The following is a 16650-nucleotide window of genomic DNA, read 5'->3' as shown; positions in this document are numbered from 1 at the left end:
GGCTGGGTCTCCCCTGTCCCCCTACATGTCCCCTCCCATGTCCCCATCGCCCCCCGTGTCCCCCCCGTGTCCCTTTGTCCCCATCCCCTCCATGTTCCCCCGTGTCCCCATCCCCCCCCGTACCCCCCATCACCCCCCGTGTCCCCCCATGTCCCTTTGTGTCCCCATCACCCCCCGTGTCCCCCTGTGTCCCCATCCCCCCGTGTCCCTCCATGTCCCAAACACCCACAATGTCCCCCCGTGTCCCTTTGTCCCCATCCCCCCCCGTACCCCCCATCACCCCCCGTGTCCCCCCATGTCCGCATCATCCCCCATGCCCCCCTGTGTCCCCCTTTGTGTCTCCATCACCCCCTCCATGTTCCCCCATGTCCCCCCCCCCAAGGCACAGTCACAGCCCTCGGCAGGTTCAGAGCAGGTTTATTGGGGGGAGGCAGCACGGGGGGGGGGGGGGGGGGATGTGTGTGACACCGTCCGTGTCCCCATGCGGCCCCCCCCCGCGGGGGTGCATGTGCGTGTGTCTGTGCGGGCCCCCCCCTCGCACGTGGCCTGTGCACAAGCGTGTGGGAGCACACTGGCGGGGGGGCGAGGTACAGGACACCCCCCCACCCCCCCAAAGCGACATTGTGGGGGGCAGCGGGGCCTCACTGGGGGGCCAGAGGGGGTGTGCGTGTGGGTCCCAGCGGCTCTGGGCAGCGGCGTCCGGCCCCCTCCTCGTGCGAGGGCTGTTGTGCAAGGGACAGGCCCCTCGTGCAAGCTCTGCTCGCCCCAGCTCAGGGGTGAGAGCCGAGCGGGGGGTTGGGGGGGGGAAGGCACGTGGCAGGGGGGGGCTCTCGCACGAGGGCGGCTCACCCCGAAGGCTCTGGTGGGAGGCCTTTGCACAAGGCTCTTGCACAAGGGCGGCTCCTGCACAAGGCTGAGGCACAAGGTCCTCGCACAAGGCTTTTGCACACAGGCGGCTCTTGCACGAGGGTGGCTCTCGCACGAGTGTTCAGCGTGAGGATGGCTCTTGCTGGAGGACGGCTCTCACACGAGGGCGCAAGTGTTAGACACGAGGTCCTCGCACGAGGCTCTTGTACAGGGTCAGCTCTCCCGTGAGGCCCTCGCACGAGGCTGGCTCTCACCCAGGGCTCTTGCCCAAGGCCCTTGCACGAGGGCAGGTCTCACATGAGGCTGGCTCTCGCACGAAGCTCTTGCACGAGGGCAGCTCTTGCACGAGGCTCTCGCACAAGGATGTCTCTCCAAGGCCCCAGGGCCGTGCAGGACAGAGCACTATAAAGGGGGGTCCCCGGGGACGGAGGCGCTGCCCCAGTGGTCCCGGATTTGATGGGGGGAGGGGGGGGGGGGGTGTCTCTGGGGCCCCCCCAAAGGGGCATTTTCAGCCCAGCACCAAGTGGGGAGGATGGGCCCCCCCCATGCCCCCCCAGTGGGGGCCAGGCTGAGGTAGGAGGGGGGGGCCCTGGGAGGCCCCATGAGAAGATGGGGGGGAGGGGGGGGGGGGCCTCATGGTTGGGGGGGTGATGAGGACCTCCAGAAGCGGGGGCTCAGTGGGTTCCCTATGGGGGAGGATCTGGGGGGGTTGGGGGGTCCCAAATTGAGGGGGGCCCTCCAAGGGGTCCTCGGAGCTGGGGGGCTGGGGGGGGAGATACAGGTGGGTCCCCAAGGGGTGCCCCATGGGTGAGGGGGTGTGGGGGGGGCTCCCATGAGTGCGGGGCAACAGACCGGAGGGGTGTCCCCCACACTTGGGGGTCAAAGCCCCCAAGGATGGGGGCCTGGTGGAGGAGGGGGCATCAAGGGGGGGAAATTAATGGGGGGAGGGGGGCACCCCAGGCTGGGAGGGGGGACACTGAGGGCACCCCAGGGTCTGTGGGAGATGTCATGGCTTTTGGTGTCCCCCCCCTCACCGGGGACATGGGTTTAGGGGGGCCCCACTGAGTGCCAGGTTGGGGGCCCCCCCACTTGTGGGGTGGGTTGGGGGGGCTGGTTTTTTGGGGGTTCCCCATTGGGTATTGGGGGGTGTTTCAGACCCCCCTCCTTGGGTTTTGAGGAGAGAAGTTGTGTTCTGGGGTCCCCGTCAAGGTGGTTGGGGCTCCGTGGTTTTGCGGGGGGGGCGGCCCCTTCCATATGCAGCCCCCCCCCCTCAGTTGCTCCCCAGACATGCACCCCGGGGGGGTCCTCCTGGGTGGCCCTCGGTCTCCTCCTGGGGGGGCCCCAGGGTGGGGTGCGGGGGGACCCCCGGCAGGGCCAGGCCATCAGCCAGCAGCGCTGGGAGGGGGGGACACATATTATTGGGGTCCCCTCTCTTTACATACCCCCCCCAAGCTCCCTTGGTAGTCCCTACCCCCCGCCTCATTTTAGTGACCCTCCACCTCCCCCTTTCTGCTTGTGCCCCCCCCCCCCCCATTTCACCCCTGTTATCGCGGTCCTCCTATTTTCACCTCTCCCAGTTTTGGGGGGTCTTCCTGGGTTTCACCCCCTTCCAAACCCGGGGGGGGGCCCTCCCCAAGTATTGGATCCCCCATTGTTAGATTAAACCCCCATTATTGGATTAAATCCCTATTATCGGGGTCCCCCCCAGGTTTTGGGCCTCCCCCAATTACCACCCAGCCATTATCGGGGTTGCCCCCCCGCTATTATCGGGGTCCCCCTCGTTCGGGGCCCCTCCTCACCGAGAGGCTGCTCCTGCCCCAGGGAGGGGCTCAGTCCCGGGGGGTCCTCCCCACTCAGCAGCAGCCCCTGCGAGGGACACGTCGGGGGGGGGGTGGGAGGGGGGGGTAGGGACACGGAGGGGAGGGGGGGCATGGGGACAGGGCACCCTGCCCCCCTCCCACCTGTCCCCGCCCCGCCCCCCAGGCTGGCCTCTTCCCCTGACCCCACGTCCCCACAGTCCCCCTCCCCCGCCCCCGTGTGTTCCCATGGCCCCTACCCCCCCCCCCCCCCCCATGAGTGCCTCCCCCCGCCCCCTCCCACCCCCGTGCCCACCGTGTCCCCATATCCATGTCCCCCCCCCGCGGTGCCCCCACGCCTCGTCCCCTGCCTGCATCCCCCCCGCCCCGCGCCGTCTCGTCCCCGTCCCCCCCCCCGCCTCCCCCGTCCCCCCCAACGTATCCCACCCCCCGTGTCCCCTCGTACCAGGCCGAGGGGGGGCAGCAGGTGGGGGTCGAGCTCGGGGCGCTTCAGGGGGGCCCCCGCGTCCTCCCCGCTCAGCTCCCGTGCCCTGCGCGGCACCGTCACACGCCGCGCCACGCCCACCCGCGCCACGCCCACCCCGGCTCCCTCCACCTGCCCTTCCCAGGCCCCGCCCCCTCCCTTAGCCCCGCCCCTAACTTGCCCCACCCCGCCAAGCCCCTCCCCTAAGAGCCCCTTCCCACCGAGTCCCGCCCAAATCCGGCCCCGCCTCCCCGCGCGCGGCGCCCCGCCCACCTCTTCCTGGTGGGGCGGGGCGCCAGGGCGGGGCCGAGGGCGGGGTCGCTGCCCCAGCGCGGGAGGGCGGGGCCGGGCCGGGAGGGGGCGGAGCCGCGCCCGGGGAAGCTGCGGGCGCGCGGCCGAGGGGGCGGGGCCGCGGCCGAGGGGGCGGGGCCGGGTGGGCGCGGGCCCCGCCCACGCGGCGCCTCGGCCCCGCCCAGCTGGAAGTCGCCGTCCATGGGGATGTAGGGGGCAAGCATGGCCAGGTCCAGGGGCGACGCCTGGGGGGACAGGGACGGGGAGACAGGGTCACACACACACACACCCCCCGGCATGGCCAGGTCCAAGGTGGGGACAGGGGCAGGGCCCCCCCCTGCATGACAGGGGTCCCCCCCAGCCCCCCCATACCTGCAGGGCCGTTCGGGGCCCCGGGCTCCCCGCGAAAAGCTTCTGCACCTCGAACAGCAGCTCGTCCCCGGGGGGCTGGGGGTGGGGCACAGCCATGGACCCCCAGAACCCCCCCAGCCTGCCCAGGACCCCCCCCCCAAGTTCCCCTCCAAAGCCAAACTTCCCCCCCATATTCTTTCAGGATTCCAGCCCCCTCACCCTGGCCATGACCTCCCAGGGACAACCCCAGGGCTCCACGACCCCCCCCCCGCCCCGCCCCAGCCTTCCCAAGGAACCCCCCAGTCCCCCCATAGCTTGGGAAGGATCGCCCCCCGCCATTTTCCCCAGGGCCTGGCTGGGACCTCCAAAAGTCTCACAGGGACCCCCCCAAGGTGCCCTCTCCCTCCAAGCCTGGCTGGGACACCACCACAACCCCCCCCCCGGCAAAAGCCCTGAGGCTGGACTCACCGGGGAGGGGCTGTGGGGGCGGCGGCGGGAGGGTGCTGGGGGGGGGTCGAAGATGGGGGCGAGGAGACGGGCGAGTTCGGGGGAGCAGAAGCGCCGGGGGTCCCGCTGCAGCACCGCCTCGGGGACATGGGCCGGGCGCAGGAAAGCCAGCACCCGCGGGCCCCCCACCCCTGCCCACAGTGTCACATGGGGTGGAGACTCCCTAGGGACCCCCCCAGGGACCCCCAGCACCCACAGCCCCCCCCCACCCCTGCCCACAGCGTCACACAGGACAGGGGACTCCCAGGGATCCCCCAGGGACCCCACAGATCCCCCCACACCCTTCCCCGCAGCATCACAGGGGGCAGAAGACCCCCAGAACCCCCCCCGGGACCCACCAGCACCCCCCCGACCCCCCCCTAGAGACCCTCAGGGACCCCTTCCAGCGCCCACGGGACCCTCCACCCCTCTCTGCACCATCACATGGGGTGGGGGACCCCCAAACCCCCCCCCAGGGACCCATGCCCCAGGGACACCAAACCCCCTCCCAGGGACACCCCCCGGAGATCCCAGCCCCCCCCCCAGACCCCCATGCATCAAGCCCCAGTGCCCCCCATGATCCTCTCCCAGTGCTCCCAGTACCCCCATCAACTCCCAGTGCCCCCCCGTTGCTGCCAGTACCCCCGTCACCGGCCAGTGCCCCCCCCAACACCCCCTCCCAGTGCTCCCAGTTGCCGCAACTGGTGCCCACCGAGGCTGAGGTTGAGGATGGCATCGGGGGTGTCGGGGCCGGGGGCGGGGGGGGGCAGGCGGCGCCCTTCCCCCCGGCGTTGGGTCTGCTCCAGCGACAGCACCACCCCCCGCTGCTCCACACGGCTGAGGAGGGGGTGTGCGTGGGGGGGGGTGGTGTCAGCCCCCGCGGGACGGGGACCCCACGGGCAGCGACCCCCCCCCTAAAACGACGGGTTTGCAGTGTCCCCCCAGCACTGGGGATGGGGGCTGAGATTTGGGGGGGCTGCCCCCCCCCCCTCCCCCAGCACTGGGGATGGGGGCTGAGATCTGGGGGGGCTGCACCTCCCAAGGCACCACTTAGGCAGCGCCAATGTCCCACGGGCACCCGACACTGCGCAGAGGGCCCGTCCCCCCCCCGTGTCGCTCCCCCCTGTCCCCACCCCGTGTCCCCCCCACCTGAGGACGAAGGTGAGGCAGACGATGCCCTCGGGCTGGGCGCTGCGGCTGTTGGCGATGACGGTGGCCTGGGTCTGCGCCCACAGGAACCCCCCGCGCTTGGCCAGGAACCGGTACTGGCTCGTCACCGCCTGGCCCTTGCTCAGCACTGGGGGGGCCACCACCCCACGGGTGACCGGGGGGGGCCGGGGTGCCCGGGGGAGGGGGGTGTTGGTGCACCCAGAGGGGACGGTGGGGTGCCCAGGGGGATATTGGGGCGCTCAGGGGTGCCAAAGGGGAATATTGAGGTGCCCAGAGGGGACGGTGGGGTGCCCAGGGGTGCCCCAGGGGGATACTGGGGTGCCCAGAGGGGATGGTGGGGTGCCCAGGGGGATATTGGGGCGCTCAGGGGTGCCAAAGGGGAATATTGAGGTGCCCAGAAGGGACGGTGGGGTGCCCAGGGGTGCCCCAGGGGGATATTGGGGTGCCCAGAGGTGCCCAGGGGGTGCTAGGGGGAATATTGGGGTGCCCAGAGGAGATGTTGGGGTGCCCGTGGGTGTCCCAGGGGTGCCCAGGGAGCCCTAGGGGGGGAACGATGGAGCTTCCAGGGGTGCCCCGGGGGGATATTCGGATGCTCAGGGGGATATCGGGGTGCCCCATGGGGTTGTCGGTGTTCCCAGGACAATGTCGGGGTTCCCAGGATGATGTTTGGATTCCCAGGTGGTGTCGGGGTTCCCAGAGGGATATTGGGGTGCAGGAGGGATTCTGGGGTTCCCAGGGGGATGTTGGGGTTCTCAGGTGGGTGTTTGGGTGCCGGGGGGATTTTGGGGGGCACTTACGGGTGTGCACGCTCCTGCTGAGGGTGTCGGAGTCGAGGGCATGGACGTACTCGTAGAGGGAGCAGCCGAGCAGCTCCTCGGGGGTGTACCCCGCCACCTCCCCGATCCTGCGGCACCCCGAATCAGCCGGGGAGGGCCCCTTGGGGGGGGGTCCCCTACAAAGTCCTATGGGGTCCTGGGGGGCCCTTATGGGATGGAGGGGGCCCCAAGAGGGTCCTGGATGTGGTCTATTCAGTCCTGGGCGGGGGGGGGGGGTGGGCCTTGAGGTGCTGAAGGGTCCTGAGGGGTCCTGGGTGGGGGGAGGGCGAGGTGTAAAGGTTTGGGGTGCCAGGGGTCTGGGGGGCTTTGGGATGCTGGGGAGGTGAGGGGCTGCGGGGGGTGGGGGGAGGATGCCAGTGGTCAAGGTATTTTCGGGGTGCTAGAAATGGGGATGGGGGTGTCGGCGGGCAGGTCTAGGAGGGTTTGAGGTGCTGGGGGTCTGGGAAGGGGGGGGGGGGGGCTGGGTGCTGGGGGGCCAGGGCACAGGGAGGGTTTGGGGTGTCGGAGGTCCTGGGGAAGGGCAGGGTGCTGGGGGTCTGGGCATCTTGCAGGGGGTTTGGGCATCTTGCAGGGGGTTTGGGCTGCTGGGGGGGGCGGGCAGAGGTCCAGGGGGGTGGGTGGGTTTTGGGTGCCGGCATTTGGGGGGCGGTCAGGGTGCTGGAGGTCTGGGTGTCTTGAAGGGTGGGGTTGGGGTGCTGGCGGCGGTGCTGGGGGTTATTCAGCATGCTGGGGCCGGGGGGGAGTTGGGGTGCCAGGGCCCGGAGGGTGCCAGGTTCGGCGCGGGGGGGTTGTTGGGTTTTGGGGTGCTGGTGGCCCCCCACCTGTCGTCACAGTAGGTGAACTTCATGTCCATGGAGTGGCGGGTGAGGACGGTGCCGGAGCCCAGGGGGGTCTCAATGGCCCCCGGGTGGGGGATGGCCTCGCAGATCAGCACCAGGCAGCGCAGAGGGGGGTCGCCCCCCCCGGCCCCCGCATACGACCGCATGTGGCCCGCGCAGTGCAGCACCTGGGGGGCTGCCGCAGTGGGGACGGGGGGTGCCAGGACCCCCCGGATCCCCTACAGACCCCCCCTCAACCCCTCACAGTGCTGTGTCCCCCTCTGCGCCCCCCCATCACTGTGGCCCCAGATATCACTCTGTCCTCCCATTGCCCTGTCCCCACTCTGCCCTCCGCCATGTCCCCCAAGTACCCGCCACAGCTACGTCCTCCCTGTCCCCCCCCAAGTCTCTTTGTCCCCATGTCCCCCCACATCTCCCGTATCTCCATATTCCGCACGTCCCCGTGTCCCCCCGTGTCTTCACGTTCTTCCCCCTCATCCCCCATGTCCCCCCACGTCCCCACATCCTCCCCCCACATCCCGCCATGTCTCCGTGTCCCCCCACATCCCCCCATGTCTCCATGTCCCCCCACATCCCCCCAAATCTCTGTATCTCCCCACATCCCGCCATGTCTCCGTGTCCCCCCACATCCCCCCACGTCTCCATGTCCCCCCACATCCCACCATTTCTCCGTGTCCCCCCACATCCCACCATTTCTCTGTGTCCCCCCGCATCCCCCCACATTTCCATGTCCCCCCACATCCCCCCATGTCTCCCCCACCTTCCAGGAGGCTGCCTTGAGGTTGAGGCAGCGCCCGCGCCCCGTCAGGGTGCTCTTCATCCGCAGGGAGAAGCTGCGCCCTGAGCGCTCCCCCCGCCGCCGCGGCACCGCTGGGGGGGGCCGGGGTCAGGGGGGGGCTGAGGGGGGCTGGGGAGGAGGCGGGGGGTGTCCCAGGGGAGACCCAGAGCTACTGGGGGGGGTCCTAGGGGTCCTGGGGTTCATTGGAGGGTGCTGGGGGGGGGGGGGAACAGGAGTGTTTGGGGGTGTCTAGTCGTGCTGGGGGGCACTGGAGGGGTCCCAGGGGTGTTTGTGGGGCGTGTCCCAGAAGAGACTCAGGTCTGCTGAGGGGGTGGGTGGGCAGAGCGGTTTGGGGGGTCCCAGAGGTGCTGGGAGGGGGGGGGAAGGATTGTTTGGGTGGGTCTCACAGGAGACCCGGGGACACTGGGAGGGGGTCAGGGGTGTTTGGGGTGGTCCTAGGTGTGCTGGGGGTCACTGGAGGGGTCCCCAGGGCTGTTTGGTGGGGTCCCAGGGGAGACCCAGGGATGTTTGGGCGGAACAACAGTGGTGCTGGGGGGGCACCGGAGGGGTCCCAGGGTTGTTCGGAGGGGTTCCAGGGGTGCTGGGGGTTGGGCGGGGGGGGGAGTCCCGAGGGTCTCACCCTGCCGGGGGCTGAGCACGTCCTGCAGCTCCTCGTGGTCACAGGGGTGCACGAAGTCAAAGACGCTGTGGCCGATCAGCTCCAGCTGCGGGGGCGAGGGGGGGGGGGGGCGTGTGTGTGATGGGGGGATCGCACGCCTCGCACGAGTATGCTCACACGAGAGCACCCCGCTACGCCTGTCCTCCCCCCATGGTGCCCCCCCCGCCCCCAAAATGTACCCCCCCGCAACCTGGCTGAGCCCCAGGAGCCGGTTGACGTTCTCGGAGAGGAAGATCATGTCGCCCGCCTCGCTCAGCACCATCACGAACCCGCTCAGCGCCTTCAGGTAGCACCCATCCACCTCCTCCGCCGCCGCCGCCCAGGCACCTGGAGGGGCACCACACCGGGCCGGGGGGATGGGGGGTGTCAGGGGGCTGTGGGGGGGCCTCTGGGGGGCCCCAGGGGGCTGTCGGGGTGAGGGGGGAGGGCTGGGGGCGCTCTGGGGTGGTCGGAGGGTTGCAGAGCTCGGAGGGTCCCACGGACGACTGGGGCGGGCCGAGGTCTGTAGGCCTCAGGAGGCCCCGTGGGCTCCCGGGAGTCCCTGGAGGTCCCACGGGTGTTTGGGGGTTCCCCGTGGGCGTGCCAGGAGGCCCCAGGAGGGTGCCATGGTTGCCCCAGGCGTCCCCCAATGCCCCCTGGGCGTTTGGTGGCCCCGGGGAGGTCCCTCGGGGACGCCGCGGGGGGGCTCACCGGCAGCGAGGAGGCGGTGGACGCGCAGGTAGCTGATGGTGAGGCGCATGATGGAGGCCTTGTCCAGGTGGGCGCTGACGCCGCGGGCGAAGGGCAGGGTGTGCGCCAGCTGGTAGAAGACCTCGGTCTCCCGGCTGCGCCGGCAACGGGCCGCGTCCCGCGAGCGCTCCTTCCGCAGCTCCGGTGTCGACCTGCCGGCACCCGCACCGCGCCTGCATCCACGCCGCCCCCACGCCGCCCCCCCGGCACCCGCATGGCGCCCCAGCCCTGCCAGCACCCCCAGGCAGCCGCAGCCGCCGGCACTGCCAGGGTGAGCTCAGGGACGCTGTGGCAGGGACATGGGGACACGGGGACACCGTCAGAGGGACGTGGGGACACTGTCACTGGGGGCACAGGGACACCCCGTGACACCAACGGCGTCCCCTGGGCACAGGGGGGTGCTGGGACACAAGAGACAACGCGGAGGGCGGTGTGGGGGGGTGTGAGTCTTTGTGAGTGTGTGTGTGTGTGAGAGTGTGTGTGTGTGTGTGTCTCTGTGTGTGTGTGTCTGTGTCTGTGTCTGTGTGTGTGTGTGTGAGTCTGTGTGCATGTGTGTGTGTGTGAGTGTGAGTCTGAGTGTGTGAGTGTGTGTGTGAGTGTGTGTGTGTCTGTGTGTGTGAATGTGTGTGTGTGTGTGTGTGAGTGTGTGTGAGTGTGTGAGTGAGTGAGTGTGTGAGTGTGTCCGTGTGTGTATCCGTATGTCTGTGTGTCCATGTGTTGGTGTGTCCGTGTGTGTATCCATGTGTCGGTGTGTCCATGTGTCCGTGTGCGTGTCTGTGTGTCCGTGTGTTGGTGTGTCCGTGTGCGTGTGGCCCCGTGTGTGTGTCCGTGTGTCCGTGTGTCCGTGTGCATGTCCGTGTGTCCGTGCGTGTGTCCATGGGTCCATGTGTCCGTGTCTGTGTGTCGGTGTGTCCGTGTGCGTGTCCATGTGCGTGCGGCCCCGTGTGTGCCGGGTACGTGCTGGCGGCCGGGACGGGCTGTTCCTGTCCCTGGCGCGGTGCCCGGGGGCCGCAGCCGGGGGACACAGAGAGGGGGGTGTGTGTGTGTGCGCGCGTGTGGGGGGGGTGGGGGGGGGCGACACCCACCAATGGGGCGGGGCCATGCTGATGTATGCGAATGTATGCAAATGAGGGGCCAGCCCGCACGTGCGCTGGCAGCTCTGCTCGGGACAGGCTGGCCTCCCCCCCCCCCGACCCCCCCGCACTCGCCGAGGCACTGGGGGAACTGCAAGGAACCAGGCGCTCACTGGGACCAGAACTCGGCACTAACTGGGACCAGACTGGGACCATAACTGGGCACTAACCAGGGCCAGAACTGGAACCAGAACTGGGCACTAACTGGGACCAGACTGGGACCAGAACTGGGCACTAACCAGGGCCAGAACTGGGCACTAACCGGGTGCTCACTGGGACCAGGACTGGGCACTAACTGGGACCAGACTGGGACCAGAACTGGGCACTAACCGGGTGCTCACTGGGACCAGGACTGGGCACTAACTGGGCTCTCACTGGGACCGGAACTGGGCACTAACCGGGCGCTCACTGGGACCAGAACTGGGCACTAACTGGGACCAGACTGGGACCAGAACCGGTCACTAAACAGGACCAGCACCAGGCTCAGACTGGGACCAGCACCCGGTCGGGTTGGGGGACTGGGATGTCCCAGACACCTGGGTCCTGTCTGCCTTGATGGGGGTGCTTGCAGTGGGGGGGGGGGGGATGATGACACCCCAGATGCCCGGGTCCCTTTCAGCCCCCCCAGGGGCTACGGGGACCCACCGAGGCCGGGGAGGGGGACCCGGGTGTCCGTGTGATGGGGGGGGGTGGGAGACAGGAGGAGAAGGAGGGGGGGACGATGGACGTCCCTGGCCACGTCACGCCAAGGCCACACGTGATGTACACACACGCGCACGTGGGCCCCCCCCCGGGGGCAGCGGCACCGTGGGTCCTGGCACACATGTGTGCACCGGTGGGGTGGGGGAGCCCCGTCCTCACACACGCGTGTGCGTCAGTGTGTGTGTGGGGGGGTGTCTCCTTGTCCTTTGCACACGCGTGTGCTCTGGCATCACGTCACGCCCCCCACCCCCACCCCCGGCTTGGGCTGGCACATGGCTCGCACGAGGATACACATGGACACACCCGGCTTCGCACGGACACTCGCGGTGCACGAGGACACCCGTCACTGCCCGCAGGTTGTCATCCGTCCTCGGTGGGTGACAGACGGACACCCCGCCCCCCAACCCAGGGGGGTCCCACCCCACTCTGGGACTCCCCACACCCACCAGTGGCCAGATCCTGTCCCTCCCCCTCCCCCCAAAACCCCCATTTGAGGGACCCGATCCTGCCCTAACACTCTGGGACCCCTCCCCGGGCAGCCATGGGACCCCCCCCGGCACGGATCCTGCCTCCCCCAGGACCCCCCTGGCCCGGTCCTGTCCCCCCCCGGCCCCACCCCCAAGGGAGCGCACTCTCCCCAGGGGGCCGGATCCTGCCCCCGCCCAGGGGTCGGACCCTGGGGCACCCGCCAGGTGTTGGATCCTGCCACCACCCCCCCGCGGGACCCTGGGCCCACGATCCCCCCCAGGGGTCGGATCATGACACCCTCCCCCAGGGGTCGGACCCTCGGAGCCCCTCCAGGGGAACTGATGCTGACTCCCCCCGGGGACCCTGCCCCAGGAGTGCCACCCCGGGAACCGGACCCATGGACTTCCCCCGGGGGCGTTGGATCCTGCTCCCCCCGGGGACCACGGACCGGGACCCCCTCCAGGGGTCGGATCCTGCCTCCGCCTGGGACCCTGGCCCAGGACCCCTGCCAGCGGGCCTGATCCTGACCCCCCCCGGGCGACCGAGCCCTGGGACTCCCCGAGGGGTCGGATACTGACCCCCCCCAAGGATCCCCCACGGGGGCCGCATCCTGACACCCCCCCGGGACTCCCCCTCGGGGGACGGATCCTGACCCCCACCGCGGGGACCGAACCCTGGCACCCCCATCGGGCCCGCCCCCCCCCCCCCCGAACCCCCCCACCCCAGGGGTCGGATCCTGTCCCGCCCCCGCCCCCGGGGGCCCGATCCTGCCCCGTACCTCGCCCCGGGCCGCCCGTCCATGGCTGCCGCCGCCGCCGCCCTCTGCGCGCCCGCACCCACCGCGCCGAGCCCCCTCCCCGACCACGCCCCCTCCCCGACCGAGCCCCCCCCCCCCCCTTCCCCCCCCCCCCCTCCGCCGCCACTCCCCCCGGGCCGCCGGCCAAAGCCCCCTGCCCCGGCCACGCCCCCCACGCTGTGGCCCCACCCCTGGCCCACGGCCAAAGCCCCCAGCCCGGGGCCCCCAGGCCCCGCCCACCACCCGCCGGCCCCGCCCCATTGGCTTCGGGTCCCATGGGGTCCCAACCCCCCCCAAGCCCCGCCCCCTCGGGCAGCCGGCCAGAGGCCCCGCCCCCATAAACCACGCCCCTTTGTCACCCCGCCAGACCCCGCCCCATCCCGTATCCTGCCGCCGTGGCCGCGCCGAGGCCACGCCCCTTCCCCCGACGCCACGCCCCTCCCTTTTCCGCCCCGCCCCCTCACCCCTCCGCGCAAGCGTCTTGGCGCCTCGCCGCCCGCCGCGGCGCGGTGACCCGGAAGTGGAGCTGCGGAGGCGCCGTGACCCGGAAGCGGGACGTGCGGGCGGTGCGCGCAAGTGGAGACGCGGGACCGGAGCGGAGCCGCCATGTGAGGCGGGGGGGGGGGGGGGGGGACAGGGAGGGCCGGGGCGAGGTGTGAGGGTGGGACGGGATCGATGGAAGGAGGCTAGGCTGCGTCCCGTCCCGTTCCAGCTGCCTCGGCGCTGCCCCCGGGCCCCGGTTCGCCGCCCCCAAGACCCCGCTCGGAGGCTCCCGGGGCCCCCCCGTTGTCTCCGGTGGTCCCCTGCCCTCGGTTCCTCGTTTCCGGGCGTCCCTTCTTCCCCATCCCCGTGTCCTCTGTCACCCCTAGTTCCCCATGTCAATGTCCCGTGCCCCCCCTTGTTGCCCATCCCGGTGTCCCCTGCCATTCGTGGTGGCCCCGCTACTCCTAGATCCCTGTCCCCAGTGTGTCCTCGGCCACTCTCGGTGTCCCCTGCCACCCCCTGTTCCCCATCCTGGCATCCTCTGCCACCTCCAGTGCCCCCTGCCACCCCGGTTCCCCATCCCCATGTTCCCTGCCACCCCCTGTTCCCCATCCTCGCGTTCCCTGCCACCCCCACCCCGCCATTGCCCCACGCACCCCCAGCCCCACCATCCACAGCGTCCCCCCGTGCTGTCCCCATCTCCCCTGCCCTGCGGCGTCCCCGTGATGTCCCCTGCTGGCCCTGCAGGAGCCTGCTGAACAAGCCCAAGAGTGAGATGACGCCGGAGGAGCTGCAGAAGCGGGAGGAGGAGGAGTTCAACACGGGGCCACTCTCCGTGCTCACCCAGTCCGTCAAGAACAACACCCAGGTCCTCATCAACTGCCGCAACAACAAGAAGCTCCTGGGACGCGTGAAGGCCTTTGACAGGTCTGCACCTTTGTCCCCAGGGTGACCCCAAAGGGGTCCTTGATGTCCTGCGGGTTCACCCTGACGTGACCTGGGGCTTCCCAGTGTGCCTGAGGGTTCCCCGGTCCTGCTCTCTTTTATCCTTGGGGTTTATGATGTCCCCCTGAGTCACCCCAGGGTCCCCCCATGGTCGCCCAGTGTCCACCTGGGTCACCCCAGGATCTCGCCAATGTCCTCCTGGATCACCCCGGGGTCCCCTCACAGTCTCAATGTCCCCCTGGGTCATTCCAGGATCCCTCATGGTCCCCAGTGTCCCCCTGAGTCCCCCCAGGGTCCCCCCACAGTCCCCAGTCTCCTTCTGGGTCATTCTGGGGTCCCCTCATGGTCTTCAGTGTCCTTCTGGGTCACGCCAGGATCCCCCCATGGTCCCCCATGTCCTCAAGGGTCACCCCAGGGTCACTCCAAGATCCCCATGTGCCCCTGGGTCACCCCAGGGTCCCCCTGGATCACTCTGGGGTCCCCTCAGGGTTCTCAATGTGCCCCTGGGTCACTCCACGGTTCCCCCCACAAACACTAATGTCCCCAAGGGTCACCTCCCCATGGTTCCCCATGTCCCCCTGGGTCACTCCAGGGTCCCCCCCACAAACCCTAGTGTCCCCAAGGGTCCCCTCCCGTGGTCCCCAATCTTCCCTTGGGTCACACCAGGGTCTGCAAAAGGCTCTCTTGGACCTCTGAGGTGTCCAGTGTCCCCCTGAGTCACCCCCAAATTGTCCTCCGGGGTCTCCCTGAGTCACCCTTGTGTGCCCCATGGTCTCCCTGGTCCTGCTCATTCCCCTCAGGGTCCTCTGGGTTACCCCATGGTCCCCAATGTCCCCATCAGTCACCCCAGGGCCCCCAAAGAGTTACCAGGGTCTCCAGTGTCCTGCAGGGTCCTCAAAGTCACTCCAGGGTCCCCCCACAATCCCCCATGTCCCCTTGCCCCCCCCCCCAACGATCCCCAGGGTCACTGCAGGGTTCCCCCATGGTCCCCCACGTTCTCCAGGGTCGCCCTGTGAGTTCCCCTGGTCCAGCTCGATCCCTTCAGGGCCCCTCAGATTTCCCCTGGTCTCACTCATGTCCCCTGCCCCGTGTCCTCTCGGGGGAGCCGCAGCCCTGCCTCCCCCAGCCTGGGGGCGGGGGGCACCCCCAAATGCGTCCGTGTCCGTCTCCCCCCAGGCACTGCAACATGGTGCTGGAGAATGTGAAGGAGATGTGGACGGAGGTGCCCAAGAGTGGGAAGGGGAAGAAGAAGTCCAAGCCAGTGAACAAGGACCGCTACATCTCCAAGATGTTCCTGCGCGGGGACTCCGTCATCGTCGTCCTGCGCAACCCCCTCATCGCCGGGAAGTAGGGGACACCCCCCCGCCCCGGGGTCCCCTGGGACCCCTTCTGCCCTTACAGCCTCCTGGGGGTGCCCAGCCGTGCTCCCTTGGCGTCGCCTGAGCCTCTGTATGCTGCCCTGGGGCTGGGGCCTCCCCAGGGGCTCCCTCCTTGTCCTGCCCTCCCCCCTACCCCAGGGGGTGTTTGGGTGTTTGGGGGGGGGGGCCGAGCCCCCCTGGGGTGGGCAGAATTGGGGTTGTCATGTTGTCATGTGTGCCCCCTCCCCCCTGCCCCGGGCACTGTGCTCACCCCCCCACGGGCAATAAACCTGGTTTGTTACTACCTGGTGTCTCTGTGGTGCCCCCGCCCCGGGGCCCATCGAATCCACCCTGGGCTGATCGAACCCCCCCAGCATGATCTTCCCCCCCGGGGTGTCGATCGAACCCCCCCCCAGCCTGATTCCACCCCGCCCCGGGCTGTCAATCGAACCCTGCCAGCCCGTTCCCGCCCTGCGTCCATCGAACCCCTCCCAGAGCCATTAAACGCCCTGGGGTCGATCGAACCCCCCCGGCCTGATCCCCCTCGGCCGCATCCGCCCCCGCCGGGCCGATCGAATCGCTCCCAGGTCCACTGAACCCGCCCCGGGCTCATCACCAGCTCCCGGCCGCTCTTTGTCCCGTCGCGGGAAAACGGGAGGGGCTGGGCGGGGCGTGGGGGCGGGACTAACGCTGTCCCCGCCCCCTGCGTATCCGGCCCCGTGGGCCATTGGTTCCGCGCAGGCCACGCCCCCCGCGGCGGAGGCGTCCAATCAGAGGAGGTGCTAAGGCGGGCTCCGCCTGTTTGCACAGGCCACGCCCCCCGCGGCAGAGGCGTCCAATCAGAGGAGGCGCTAAGGCGGACTCCGCCTGCGTACACAGGCCACGCCCCCCCCGCCCGCGAAGCTCCTCCAGCGCGTGCCGGCTGCCGGGCGAGGTGCGAGCGCGGGAATCGGCGGCCCCGCCCCCCCCGGGACCGGGACCGGGACCGGGACCCCCCCCCGGGACCCCTCTCGGGCCTGGGACTCTCCCCCGGGAACAGCCCTCCCCCGAACCGGGACCACGCGGACTGAGCAGGACCCCCGGGCCCGGTACCCGCCCCTCCCTGAGAACCGCCCCCCGGGTCTGAGCTCCCACCTGGGCCTGGGACCGGGACCCTCCCACGGGCCCGGGGCCCCCCCGAGACACCCCACGGATCCCGGGACGGCCCCCCACGGGTCAGCGTCCGCCCCCCCCCCCCGCCATCCCCCGACTTCCCCAGGTCTGGGACACACACACCCCCGGGGCCGGGACCCCGCAGTACCCCCGGGTCTGAGACACGCTCCCCCCCCGGGCCAGGTCTGAGTTCCGCCCCCCCGGGGCCGTTTGACCCCGGCCGTTTCTCCCCCCGCAGATGCCCCCGAAGCCGCCCCGCAGGCACCGGTGAGGAAGGTCGGGAAGTGGCGGGGGGGGGGGCGGGGAC

General features: G+C 70.2%; 2 protein-coding genes across 2 annotated transcripts; one reads left to right on the top strand and one right to left on the bottom strand.

The window, feature by feature from the left end:
• Window positions 1-455: 455 nt before the first annotated feature.
• HIF3A (hypoxia inducible factor 3 subunit alpha) lies at window positions 456-12466 on the bottom strand. Its single transcript, XM_063318512.1, has 15 exons — window positions 12388-12466; window positions 9268-9458; window positions 8768-8904; window positions 8539-8623; window positions 7881-7990; window positions 7103-7287; window positions 6243-6349; window positions 5425-5572; window positions 4988-5112; window positions 4258-4427; window positions 3811-3885; window positions 3421-3683; window positions 3130-3214; window positions 2667-2733; window positions 456-2262 (listed from the first exon to the last, which is right to left on the bottom strand). The coding sequence occupies exons 1-15, from the start codon at window positions 12408-12410 to the stop codon at window positions 2138-2140; spliced, it is 1896 nt and encodes a 631-aa protein (XP_063174582.1). The 5' UTR covers window positions 12411-12466; the 3' UTR covers window positions 456-2137.
• A 390-nt stretch (window positions 12467-12856) lies between these two features.
• SNRPD2 (small nuclear ribonucleoprotein D2 polypeptide) lies at window positions 12857-15495 on the top strand. Its single transcript, XM_063318569.1, has 3 exons — window positions 12857-13013; window positions 13636-13815; window positions 15010-15495. Coding segments are annotated over exons 1-3 (357 nt in total). The 5' UTR covers window positions 12857-13011; the 3' UTR covers window positions 15185-15495.
• Window positions 15496-16650: the final 1155 nt, after the last annotated feature.

This window comes from Chroicocephalus ridibundus, chromosome 26 (assembly GCF_963924245.1).
Source record: "Chroicocephalus ridibundus chromosome 26, bChrRid1.1, whole genome shotgun sequence".
Taxonomy (NCBI): Eukaryota; Metazoa; Chordata; class Aves; order Charadriiformes; family Laridae; genus Chroicocephalus; species Chroicocephalus ridibundus.
The sequence above is the reverse complement of the archived record's forward strand: the minus strand, read 5'-3'. Positions and strand labels throughout refer to the sequence as shown.